Raw genomic sequence first — 13,071 nt, 5'->3', positions numbered from 1 at the left:
AAAGGTTAATCATTATAGTAATTTATTGAAGAAAATACATACCTCGTTATATAGCCAGTTTAGCAATCCTATGAAACTAACACACAGAAAGACACTTGGCATTGTGTTTCTTGGACATTAAAATAATCAATTTCAAGTCAGTTTAAGGGCTTGATTTTTTGAAATGTCTTTTAATGGAAACTTAACTTTAGTCTGTCAAAATGTATGAGCTTACAGCTAAAGATAAGAGGGGAAGAACTCAGTCATAAAAACACTGATGAAGCAACAATTCCGAAGTAACACTTGGCTAATCTGCCGTCTTTACATGGCTCCTCTTTTGAGACACTTTATCTTCAAACGGGTTCTGGCAGGAAGAAAAACAGAAAATAATCACCATGGCAAGTCTCAGGATGTCTGTCCTATGTTCTGTGCTTGACGACAGGTCACCTAACACACTTCTGATAGCGTTGTCACTCCATGACGGACTGTAGTGAGTAGAGACAGGAATTTGTTCCATGGATACACAGGACTGCAATGTATTTGGTCATCTTATTTGTCCCAGAGTCCCACTGCAAATCTGGGTGTGGACAGCAACCATGCGACTTCGTCCTTCTCCTTCCTCGGGTTTTTTCCTCTTCAAAACAGTTTCCTCATGCCCAGGAGCTTTCACAGTGTTTGTGATGCAGCACTCTGTATGGGACACAGCACCTTTTAATGAGCAGTCAGAGAAAAGTTGAAAAGGGGTTTTATTTTCGTTCTGAGTCCTTAATCTTCATCACTTGAAGGAAAATGAGCTGCATAATCAAAACTAGGGAACCTGATGGGCAGTTCTCCCCATTTCTTAAAAATTTGCTTTGTTGTTTTCTTGTCTTCAAACACAACCACAAAATTTCTAATCTTTAGACAAGGCAGGTCAAGACCTCGGTGAACCATCATATTTCCCCAAGCCTGCAAGTATAAGGAAATTACGTTTCAGATAAAATAGACAAGATTATTAGACAGAAATAAATACAGACAACAACAACATAGAAGTATGAAAATAAGTTGCTCCTCACTTGTCCACAATCTTTACATATGATTTCCCCATTTGTCTGGTAATCTGCATGCTTATCTTGCAGTGTCTTATTTTCTCTTGTATGGTAAAGACTTCTGAAAAACAGTCAGAAAGCGTGCGTCAGAATACATTGGTCATTCAATGCTACATACAGCCTTAAACACACAGTGACTACAGTTGCTGGCCAGATATGAAACCTGAAAGGTTGTAAACTCTCTGACTGTTGTGCACATTCAGGAGTTGGAGACAATGCAAGGTCGTTTTTCACGTTCCTAAGTAATAGTGAAATACAATTGTACTCTGCCTCCTCTCATAGCATTTCAGGAGCTGCATCCTCCCTCACACATCTTAAAGCAGGAGCAGCAGGCTCTCCATTATAATAGGGGATAGATCTAGCTTGTTTTTTTCAGGTGCCATGGAGCTGTCAAAGAAATGATACCTTAAAGTTAGAGGTTTTCTTTTTACTCCCTGTAGTCCAACCTTACCCCTTAACAGAATCATTTGGTTCTGACTATCCAGAGCTGCAGAGTATGTGCACATTCTTACATCATTTAGTTTAGGGAGTACTTGATCTTGAGGGTTACTATTAGCCTGTGCTGAGGGGTTTCTAAGAATTATTATCCTGTAGTTTGAATTGAGTGGTAACATTATGCTGACAGGACAATTTCACAGTAAAAGCAACGTTTAGGGCTGCAGCTCAGTTTTAATTTTTCCAACGTATGGGTACTAATTTCTCATTAACTCTTCAAAAAGTCTTTACAAATTATACCAGAGATATGTCTCAAAGAAATGAGAACTTTGGAGGGCAGTAACTTGGCTGGATGGTGTCTGCTGTATAATTACCAAAGCATGACTGATCTGTAATGTACAATACCCATTACAAATTTACTGTAGTAAGCAAAAGCAGTTGAAGTTGAATTAAAACATTTGCTTCGTCTCTTAATTTCCATTATGAGAGGGAAGAGAAAGTCACCTCCTGCCATCATGGCACTGAAAAGTTAAACACAGTTTAACATAAATGTTTACCAACCTAGATGGCATCTCTTGCAATGGAGACAGGAAGGAGCAAGAACACTGGGAGAACTAAAAGGGGTGTGTCACCAGTATGAACATCCTCTAAATATACAATTGGCAATGCACAGCTCATGGCCAATATTCTGTTTGAGTCAAACTCTTATCCTGGGTCTGTTACTGGTGTAAGTATGTGGGTAACTGGTATTCATCTTTGGTTACAGTTACACTGTGGAATACACACCATATTATATAATAAGTGACCTAGTTAATATTACCACAGGACCTCTATCTTTTTCCAAAGTTTCAAACGCTGGTCACCTCGAAATCAGGGGTAACAGCAAACATTTCCTTCAACCTCATTAACTGTAAACTCCATAGAGCCTAGGACTGACAATATTGGAATAATCTTTTTTTCTCCTCACAGGGCCTAGAGGGTTACAGGCCCTGTACAGCCCTGCTGAAAAGAAAATCTGTTCCTGCCCGAAAGAGATAAAGTAGTTCATAAACACTTACTGGAAATCTTTTTTCACACTGACATGATGCATGTTTTCAATAACTTGTATGTCTTCTCCAGAACATATCAGCTTGTGGCAATTTTTGCATAGGAATGTTATTAGTGAAGGATTTTTCTTGTATGTCTTGCGCTGATCTCTCTTTGCCTTCATTTGTTTTTCCACTATACTTTGCAACTGGAAATTCTGAATCTAGAAACAGATCAGTAAGAGCACTGTAACATTCTGGTGGAATGCCAGTAACAGTTTTATTTTTCAGTTATTTTACTGAGTTCACTGACTTCTAGTCAATTTTCCTGACTTGTGTGTTTCCCCCCTTACCAATAGAAGAGCAGACTTTTCTAAAGACCCAGGAAACAGAGATTATAAAACAAATATTGGCAGAAGGATTCAAGGCCATATGTAGTAATTTTATTTTAATAATAGTAATATTATTTTAAGTTTTTCTCCCCTAAGTAGATTTCAAATAGTAAGTATTTCTTACAATATAAAAAGGTTTTCTTTAAACGGAAAGTGCAGAGTTGCAGTAAATACCTTATTTAAATACTCTTCTTGTGGCATCTTCTGGACACTCTGGATGGCCTTATACATCATTTTCTCACGGAAAATATTAACATCTTCACGTTCAACAGCTCCTGAGCCACTCGAAGCCACAAGTGCATAGGTGCTCTCATCAGCTCGAGCTCGACCACGAGCCTACAATTTGCAAGGAATACAACATAAACAGCACAATGTTCCCTATCACACTGCATAACATTTTCCCCTAGTTTTGTAATAGACAACATGTACTGTTCCTTATGCAGTCCCCACAGAGCATTTTTTTCCATTTAACTCAGACAGATAAAGAATCAGTGAATAACATAATACCGCTTCTGCATTATCACCAAAGATACCTGTGAAAATAGTACTCAGGAGAGTTGTGATTAGCACAACATTTTGCAAAGCAGAAACTGTATTTTGTCACCAAAAAATAAGCATGTATTTAAATATTAAATATTTGTCTTCACAAATTAAGTGAGAACATGGACAAGCTGGTATTCTGATATGCAATTATCTCTTTTTAGCTGCTGATGGTACAAATGTCTTTTATATCAACCAATCTGCTCATCATATTCTCATACCTTTTCTATTAAAAGAACTTACTGTTTGTGTAGAGCTTTAAATGGATGTTACACCATTACACATGGAGCCAGATTTTATATTGCACGCAAACTGAGGTGACAACTGGAAATGAACCTTGTTACAAGAGCATTTTCTCTTTTAGCATGAAGGTACTTCAATATTATCTCCAAACCCCAGGTATGTGATTCACCAGTTACATACTCCAAACAGAAAAGCACTTCTAAAAATAAATTGTGTGTGCAGTAAACTCATACCTGCACCATAGCAATTTCATTGGTGACGAGGCCATAGCGAATAACAATGTTGCACTCTTTGATGTCTAGGCCTTCCTCAGCTACAGTTGTAGCAATAAGTAAATTTACATTTCCACCTCGGAATTTATCAATAACTTCCCTTTGCTCATTCTGTAAATTAAAAAAAATCAGTATATTAACTTTCAGTATTAGTTTCTGTCATACAGTTTCTTCTAATTAAGAGGTTTAAGGAATTGTAGTCCAATCATTTCAGATTGGAGTACCAAACATCAAGTGGCTTCAAACAACTGCATGTAAGCATCTTTCAAGATGACAAACAAGGAGTTCCTATTGAACACAACAGGTGTTCAGCACCTTTTTTGGGGGAGGAGGGAGCAGAAGCCAATTTTTTAAGGTAACTGAGCTTCGAGCTTTGTAGCCCATTTCATAGGCGCTAGCAGTTTTGATAATATTGTTGTTCTATTATTTTCAAATTCATTAAGTAGTTACTCAGAGGTTCTGTATTTCTACCACGTCAGTAATTTCAGCTTAAAGTATAGACTTCAGCACTTCCAAGTTCCAAAGCACTTAAAATTCGCCATAATAAATGGGGACCATCATTTCGGTGATCTGGGGAGCACCAAAAAGCACAGCAATGATACACTTAAAAAATAAAGCATCCAAAACACAGACTTCTGAATTAGCTGGATATTTCAAACAAGCCTGAGCAGAGGGACAGAAACTTCCTATTTGCTATACTCAGTTTCAAAATGTAGAGGCTATTGTTTTGTTTGTGCAATGTGGTGCACAGATTAAATACCAAATTTTCACTGAAAACAAGCAACTTTTTGAGACAAAAATTCCTAACTTTTTTTTGAAACAGAGAACAGCTGAAGGGAATGGACTCTGCCCAGCAGTAAACCACATCATTATTGCTTAAATGCTGAAGTTACAAATTTATGGGGAGTAAAAAGCAGAATAAAAGAGAGGTTTTAGGATACTGGAGTACTTTGTTTTGAAAATGTTTATTTTGGAGGTATAAATCATCAGCGAGATGTTGTGTATGAAGTCAACACAATGGTACAAGACGGACTGTTGAGTAATCAATTGTGAAATTTTCATTGCGAATTTTGGCAAATTCTCTTTCAATGATTATGCATCAGTGCAAAGCATGCTTATAAATTGGTATAAGTTGATTAAGCAATGATATCAGTAAAAGACAGGCATAATCAACATTGTAATTTTATTTTTCAATTCAGCGACTAGAATATAATTTGAATTACTGTTGTCCCGATAAGTATAAACTCATTCAACTATCGTGTTTTTGCTATTGCCATTTTGTTAACTTTTTCTTCCTATGCCTCACTACAACTTGTGTCCCTTTTGACTATATGCTCCTCTAGGAAATGGCTGCCTGTTACACCTACTGCCACAGAATCCAAAACCAAGAAAGCTTGTTTCTTGTGGAAATAAAATCATTCTGACATTGTTATTCACCTACCCTGCAGCTTATGAAGGCAAGCTGCTGGCAGGTATGAAACCAGAACCCTGGGCTCCAAACTTCAGTCCATTGTTCTAGTACTAAAACAAGCTGTTTTCTCAAAACACGTACAAGATTTTAATGCTGTAGTGCATAGTTCTGTACCTGAGTCATGGGTTTAATTTCACTGTTATGTCCAGCACCGATAAGATAATGGGCCTTAATTCCCACTTCTTCAAATTTTGGGTTATCCTTAATCCACTGGAATAGAGCAAAAGCACTTAGCCGAGTCTTTGTGAAAATAATTCCTCTAGGTTCCTCAGTCTTCGTGAACTCCTCCATTAAAGTGTTTCGCAACTGTATTAGCTTCTCATTTTCATATTCTGGCTTTCTAGCCAACTCTTTCAGCTGTTTCTTTTTTGCTTTAAAAATAGCAGATGTAAATTAAGAAAAAGTAACCATGTAAAATAACAGCTCTAGAAAAAAACAAAGCAAAGAGCAAATTTCTATGCAATTCTCCCAGCATGGCTAATTCGCAACCATTTTGAAGAGCTGTGGCATACCAATTATTTGTCAAGTAAGTTTACATTCATTAAAAACACACTAATCAAACAAAATAAATCACCATTAACTTTTTAACATACACTTTGCTTATATTTCATGGCAAGAATAAACAAAAGAAAAAAACTCCGTCTACACACCAGAAGTGGTACAGAGTTAAGTGCACTGTATTAAAGAGCTAAATTATAGCTTATAATATTTGCAAAACAGTTTTAAAATAATGGAAAAAGTCTTACAAGGAGAAACAGATTGATACACATAGCCCTCAGAACTGATAATGCTTTTATAAATTTAGACATAAATTGTCCTTGGAACATTCATTAAAGTAGGAATCCGCACTAGAAATATGCAATGTAATAGACACCAGGATGGGGGCATTGTTATGGGTAAAGCAGCTTTTAAAGACATTTCAATACACTCAGTGAAATGTTAAATGAGTGACTCTCTTCGACAGCCACTATTGACCACGACCAGGGAGCATTCCTCATGTGTTTTAATTTTTTTTTTAAAAACTTCTAATAGTTAAAAGCCTACATCCTTGTCAGATGATCATGCAAACACAATAATAACTTTTTAAGGTGGGGGCCTTGTGTGTTAAGTTTAAACAGTCACTCTGATGTCATCACCCCGTGCAGATTATTGCACTGCACCTTGTCCAATGCAATGGAAGTCAATGTATCACAAACTACTACACCATTTAGGCACTGGCTTTCTGACTACAGTCTTATTCGTATTTTAGAATGTAATCAAGCATATACAAATACTTACAAAAAAATACGTAGATGTAACAAACTCCCATAATTTTCCCCCTTTGTGAAACCTACACTAAGGGCTGCAGTGACTTTATCACCCAAAGATGAACTCTGCTCTTAAAAGTTGGAAAGAGAAATTTTAGATTTTCTTCCATTACTCCTGGTACCGTCAGTGGTAAAATCAAAACAAATTAGAATATAATTTATTTTTCACTGTCAGGTTCCTTGAACTTCATTTACCTGTGGAAATGAAAGCAATCTAGACAACTCAGTTTCATTTTTTAGTTAGTTTAACTTTTTGGTTCTCAGCAACAGCTCAATACTGAAATTCTAAATAAGGGGGCATAAAGACAGGTTAGAAGAGTCATTAAAAAACACGATGACAATATCTAACCTAATCTACTTTTCTAGAAGTTTTTTTAACCTTTCCTGAATTTCTGACCAATGGCATTTTAATTTTGTAGTTCATAGGATACATGAAGTTGGGATACATGCTGCAGTAAAATCTAATTTCTTTTGCACTGCCCAGGAACCATAGGCAATGGGACCAAACTTGTCTACCTCTTCCTCATTGTAAAGGCAGAAAGGGAAAAAGAAAGAGGCAAAAAAGATTAGTGTGTCAAGGACTGAATGAATCCTAGTTCCAAGGTGAATGATCTGAAAAAAAAGGCAACTAACTTTGGTCGTTGCAATTTAATCCTCTGTGTAATTCTCTTACTAATTGCTCTTTACCTGAAACTTCCTCAGGGTCATCACTCCCATCTCTTAGTATATAGACAAACAAACTTTGGTAGAAAGGGTTGGTTAAAAACCTGTCATTTCATTAATTTTGTATTCCATTTGCTCAACTTTTTGCCCCTCAAGAGTGTCTACTGGAATACACATTCTATGTATCTATCAGAGTGTCCTCATGGACAGTTCATTGGAGAAAAGCAGAGAACAGTTTTTACTTACTATCGGCAAAAAGAAAGTGCCCTTGGGCCAAAGCTGAACTTCTACTATATGTTGGGACACGGTCACACTATGATGTTGTTTAATGTACTCCATACTGTATGAACTGGGACATCCAGATACTGTCATAATCAAGAAAACGGCAGTCTCTAGGATGTAGTAACTAATGGGCCCATGCAAATCATATTAGTGCTAATCTATGGATTTCAAATATTAAATATCACAATGTATTTCAAACTTACCATGAAATAAACCTATTAGAAATTCATCTGTTTCATCCTGTTTTGACACTGCTGGTTCATCATCATCATCATCATCACTCCTTACTGTCTTCTTACTTTTCTCCTCCTTATAAAAGTTATTTAGGTGATTGTATGCATCCACCATCCGGATGGTGTCATTTATCTGGAGAGCATCATTGTATTTCTTCAAGTGTTCTGCACAGACACGTTCCTTGCGCTTTTCTTCTTTTGCAGCTAGAAGTGAACAGAAAATACAAACCCACACCTGTGTATAAAATGACCCAAACAAATGCAAAGCTGGGATATTTTTGCTATGCAGTTACCTCTTCTCTCTTCTCTAATCACCCACTGTTCATACGGCTGAGTTCCAAACTCAGATTTTGGATGGAGCTGGCAATAGTTTTGAATGTCTGTCATGATCTCAGTAATTCTCTCTCTAAATGGATCCTGGAAATAAATTGATTACCAAAGTAAGTAAGCATCTTCTGGCAACAAAAACATTGGCTAGTACCACACTGAGTAATTTTATTAAATGTTAAACCTTAAATTAGAAAACAAGTAAGATTGCTAAGTACATTTAGAGTTATGAAATAAATAGTTCCAAATATTACAAAAATTACACCATGAAATAACATATTTTTTTAGTGAATATAATGTCACTGCAACACAAACATTTCAACTATGGTTCAGAAGGTCTTTTGACCAGATACCTCAAAAATATAACTCATGTAAATAAAAATTTACTGACACTTTTCCATACAGAGGAAAGCAGCAGATAAATATACACACATTCAAATTAGCACTATGGATCACAATAAATCTATAGAAAAAGAGCATTAGCCAAAAGTTTTTGATATCATACAACACATTTTTAAAGGGCAATTTAACTTTAACACTGATCTGTTTGAAAAAACATACCCTTCTTTTGTCATCTGCAATCACAGTCTTCTTATACGGTTCCTTCACCTGATTCTTCAGTTGGGAGGCATGCTCCTGAACAGTCATGATTCTACATGCATCAAGATTGGCACAGATCTGGGAGAAAACATAATGTTATTTCTTTTAACAATTAATGAGTTATTCTACATGAAAACTGAATTAATGCAACAGAGCTTCTCATTTAGATATTGGGTTTTATATTACTTGATTTTCTTCCTACAAAATTGAATAGAGACACTATCAGCATAAGAAAGGCCAAGTCTTTGAAAAGCATTTGAAATAAGCTGAACAAGTTACTTTTTAGGCCAGAAGTGATCCTTGCATACAGGAAAAAACTTGTAGATCACAGTGCAAAACAGATATGTTGAAAAGGAAAACATAGCATCAACACTTTGGAAGAGTAGATTTTGGAGCACAAAACAAATAAACAAAACCAATGGTGAAATAGAAAAAAAGAAAATAAATGTTAGGGAGTAATTATAAAAGTAAGAGCTAGTCATGAGAGTAGAAAATAATTTGAAATTATCTTTCTTGGAACAGGAAGAGATAAATAAATTTTCTGTGCTAGCTGCATGACTGAACTGGACTTTTCTGCTTTTGATCTCTTCTGACAAGAAAATATGTACCTTTCTGTCACTAAGTCTAAATTAATAAGGGAAAACCTTAAAATTTTTATGAGCAGAGAAAACAGGAAAGGAAGTCTGGCAGGCAACCTTTTTAATGTCTTCAGCAGTAGTTATCTATTTGAGCTTGCATATTCAGATTACATTTCTTTAGATACAAAACCCAGCATCCTATCATTAAGATTTCAGAGGTGATGAGAAGGAATTCTCTGCTTTTTCCATTGCCAGAAAGTTTTTGTCTCAAAATACCTCGCAATTCTATCTACTTCAATACAGCATAAAAGCTTCTTGCAGGCCTCACCTATTCAATATCACATTACCTTCTTATGCAAATTGCTAGTCAGGAGTTTTCACTGGAGTACTGGGCTAACTTCTACTTTCGTATTACTAATGTAAATCCATTGAATTTCAAGTAAAATAGATTTTCTTTAAGTAGGGAATTTAACCAATTATCTCCAGTCAGGTGTTTATGCAACTACACCATACTGCCCTCTCAATGAGTAACTCTAACTGCTGTAAAGAAAAACATTTGTATGCTACCTGTATCTCACAAGTGGTTTCTGCTTGTTTAAGTATTCAACTTTGTTTTTCACTTTCTTGGATCCACACAAAAGCCCAGCTTAGTCACTCTAGAAATACAGATATAAAATGCCGTGATCTCTCTAGGATTTAGGAATACACAGTAAATTCTGAACCATCAATGGAAAAAGAAGATTTTTATTAACTATAAAACCTCACTATTTTGTGGATTTCTTGCCTCTGATCTTGAGAATTTTTTTCAAATGAGGCAATCTTTTTACTTCCTTTTTCAGTAACCCTACTTCCCTGTAAAGTAACCCCTATTTGTACACGGATTTCCATTAATTTGTAGTGGGTTAATTTGCTGAACGGCTGTGAGCTGAAATCCCATGTACACATGAAAAAAAAAATCAGATTATATATTTGGAGCTTAACACTGACTTTAAAAGTTTTACTTGAACAAGACAATATCCCTTTGATGGTTTGCAAGTGTGAGGGCTATTTACTTTCAGAATATGTTCTTCAGCTTTTGAGTAGGATGTTGCACCTCCTACACCAGGTGAGGCTGTAAGTCCCAGAATCTGAGGCAGTGGGATCAGTGGTTTGTTTTCTTTCGCCAGCTTCCTGTTCTTCATCTTTTCTTTTAAGTAACGTCGCATTATATTGTTGTAGACACCTTCCTTTTGAGTGTGATGACACTCATCGATAATGACGAGTGAAAAATCTGAAAAAAAAAAAAAGAGACCCCTAAAATGATTAATTTTCTTTCAAATGTAGAATTTGTGTGGGTAAATCTTCTTACAGGTAAGAACATTGTTGAAGAGAACCTGTCAGTTTGTTCCTAACATATTAGGAAATTTGTAGTGCTAGAGGAAGGCGTGGATGGAAGCTGTACATCCTTAATGGACTTTGGAATCTTTGCTGCAGTCCTGATGTGTCAAGTAGTTTTACATTTCACGTAACATAAAAAGTTTTTCTATTTTTGCAAAACCAATCTGATGGTATAAAGAATTTCAGAGTGATAATTTTAATAACCAGTGGTAAGAATATATCATAGTTCAACACAATCCTATCTTTTATATCCATAACCGTATCTGAGAAACTACACACTGTTTGTTTATGAGAAGATACATAACATGTTAGAAGCCTTTCAGACATTCTAGAAAGGCCTGTCCTGATCAAAATATGCTTCCATTTTATAGTAGCACAAAGATTTCCTCCCTATTCCTGTCCGATTAAAAGATTTATATTACTTTATGGATGTGTCATTGGAAACAACAAACAGATGGTGGGAACACTACCAATCATCTCTCCTTTGTAGCAGAGGAAACTGATGAAGATTCAGACAGGTATTATGTGCTTTTTAGTCAGATCATAATTACATGCACCAAGTAAAGTACTATATGATAAGGAAAATTAAGATTATTTTTTGTTTGTTTTAAATTTCTCACAATCATAGAAAACATCTGTTTAATCCATCTGCACATGCAGCCAGTGACACATATTTCAAGGTTCTGATTTGAAAGACTCATGAACATTTATCTGTTTCTCTAACAGCAAAACTGGTTTATGGAGCTCCCACTCTTCCCCTAGCTGGCCAATAACTCTCTAATTCAACATTGTTTCGTACAATTTGACAAATGTTTGTGGAAATTACTGTAAAGCAGATCACTGAAATGATTAGCATTAAACTCTTCCACCCGCCCCTTTTTTTTTTAATCTGGGTAATTTCCATGGTCTTGTTTACACATTAGTGTGCTCAAATTGTTGCATCACTACAAACAAGTTTGCAACAACTGGCAGCAGTTGGAAACTAACAGAGAGCTAGAACATTCTCAGTTGGCCTTTCTGCTGGAGAAAATAAATAACTTCATCTTTGAAGAACCTAAAGAAAGGTGGAGACTGAACAAGGGAAATTTTATTTAAAGGCTAAACCAAAGACTACCACTAGGAAAGCAAACTAGTGCTCCATGTTACAGGGGAAGTCTGATTGTCTTCACACAAGTGGTTCAGAAAGCCGGTTTGGACTGGAGTGATGTGGTTTCAAACCTAAATTTCTATTTATTTCTAAGATTTCTACATATTGCAAGACTTCAGAAGCAGTGCTGGCAGTTTCTGTTATTTTGCCAACATGAAATTACTCGCTTTGATTTTGACCATCATCTCTGTAATGCATATTCCTATCATTACTCAGGAAGAACCTAACCTACCAGGAGAGATGTGCTTCTACTAAGGAAGTGATACACAGCTTTTAGAAAGTCCACACAGTGACTTCAGCCCTTGGTAAAGAGGGTAGACATTTGGTAAAATGCAATTAAGAGAGTCCCCTCCATTTTACTGAGGTTGGAATTCCATGTTACATGTAATGCAGACCGCTGTGGAAACAGATGAAAAAAGTATGAATAGAAATTAGGAATAAATAACTTACTTATAACAAATTAGGATGGTTTATATAGGCTGCGAGTTAACCAAGTCACAGCCATAAAAATGGCTCTGTTCAGGCTTGCTTGGCTTTGGTCCAACTGAACTTACTAGCACAGGTGTAATAGCAAGGAAACACAGCCCTGTTTGCAGGATGTCCTGGTTTTGGCTGGGATAGAGTTAAATTTCTTCCTAGTAGCTGGTATAGTGCTGTGTTTTGGATTTAGGATGAGAATAATGTTGATAACACACTGATATTTTAGTTGTTGTGAAGTAGTGTTCTAGGCAAGGACTTTTCAGCTTCCCCTGCTCTGCCGGTGCACAAGAAGCTGGGAGGGAGCACAGCCAGGACAGCTGACCCAGACTGGCCACAGGGCTATGCCATACCGTATGGCGTCATGCTCAGTATATAAACTGGGGGGAGCTGGCCAGGGGGCAGTGATCACTGCTTGGGGCTGGGCTGGGCATTGGGCAGCAGGTGCACTGTGCATCACTTGTTTTGTATGTTCTTTTATCATTATTATTTTTTGTCTTCCTCTGCTGTCCTATTAAATTGTCTTTAGCTTAACCCATGGGTTTTACTTTTTTTTTCCCTATTCTCTCCCCCATCCCACCAGCGGGAGGGGAGGGTGAGTGAGCAGCTGTGTGGTGCTTAGTTGCCGACGGGTT

General features: G+C 36.6%; 1 protein-coding gene across 1 annotated transcript in view; it reads right to left on the bottom strand.

The window, feature by feature from the left end:
* Positions 1–13,071, bottom strand: part of IFIH1 (interferon induced with helicase C domain 1) — a 29,431-nt gene continuing 16,360 nt past the window's right edge. The window contains exons 7-16 of the mRNA XM_009462003.2: positions 10,488–10,705; positions 8,819–8,935; positions 8,224–8,347; positions 7,901–8,134; positions 5,560–5,816; positions 3,936–4,085; positions 3,094–3,255; positions 2,561–2,751; positions 1,035–1,128; positions 1–927 (exon numbers count right to left, since the gene is read on the bottom strand). Coding sequence (XP_009460278.2) covers positions 745–927; positions 1,035–1,128; positions 2,561–2,751; positions 3,094–3,255; positions 3,936–4,085; positions 5,560–5,816; positions 7,901–8,134; positions 8,224–8,347; positions 8,819–8,935; positions 10,488–10,705 — 1,730 coding nt within the window. The 3' untranslated portion in view covers positions 1–744. The remainder of the gene's footprint in view (positions 928–1,034; positions 1,129–2,560; positions 2,752–3,093; positions 3,256–3,935; positions 4,086–5,559; positions 5,817–7,900; positions 8,135–8,223; positions 8,348–8,818; positions 8,936–10,487; positions 10,706–13,071) is intronic.

This window comes from Nipponia nippon, unplaced genomic scaffold (genome assembly GCF_047370975.1).
Source record: "Nipponia nippon isolate SJK-2023a ecotype South Korea unplaced genomic scaffold, ASM4737097v1 scaffold_5, whole genome shotgun sequence".
In the NCBI taxonomy this organism is placed as follows: Eukaryota; Metazoa; Chordata; class Aves; order Pelecaniformes; family Threskiornithidae; genus Nipponia; species Nipponia nippon.
Note: the sequence above shows the minus strand (reverse complement) of the source record. Positions and strands in the feature narration are given on the sequence as shown.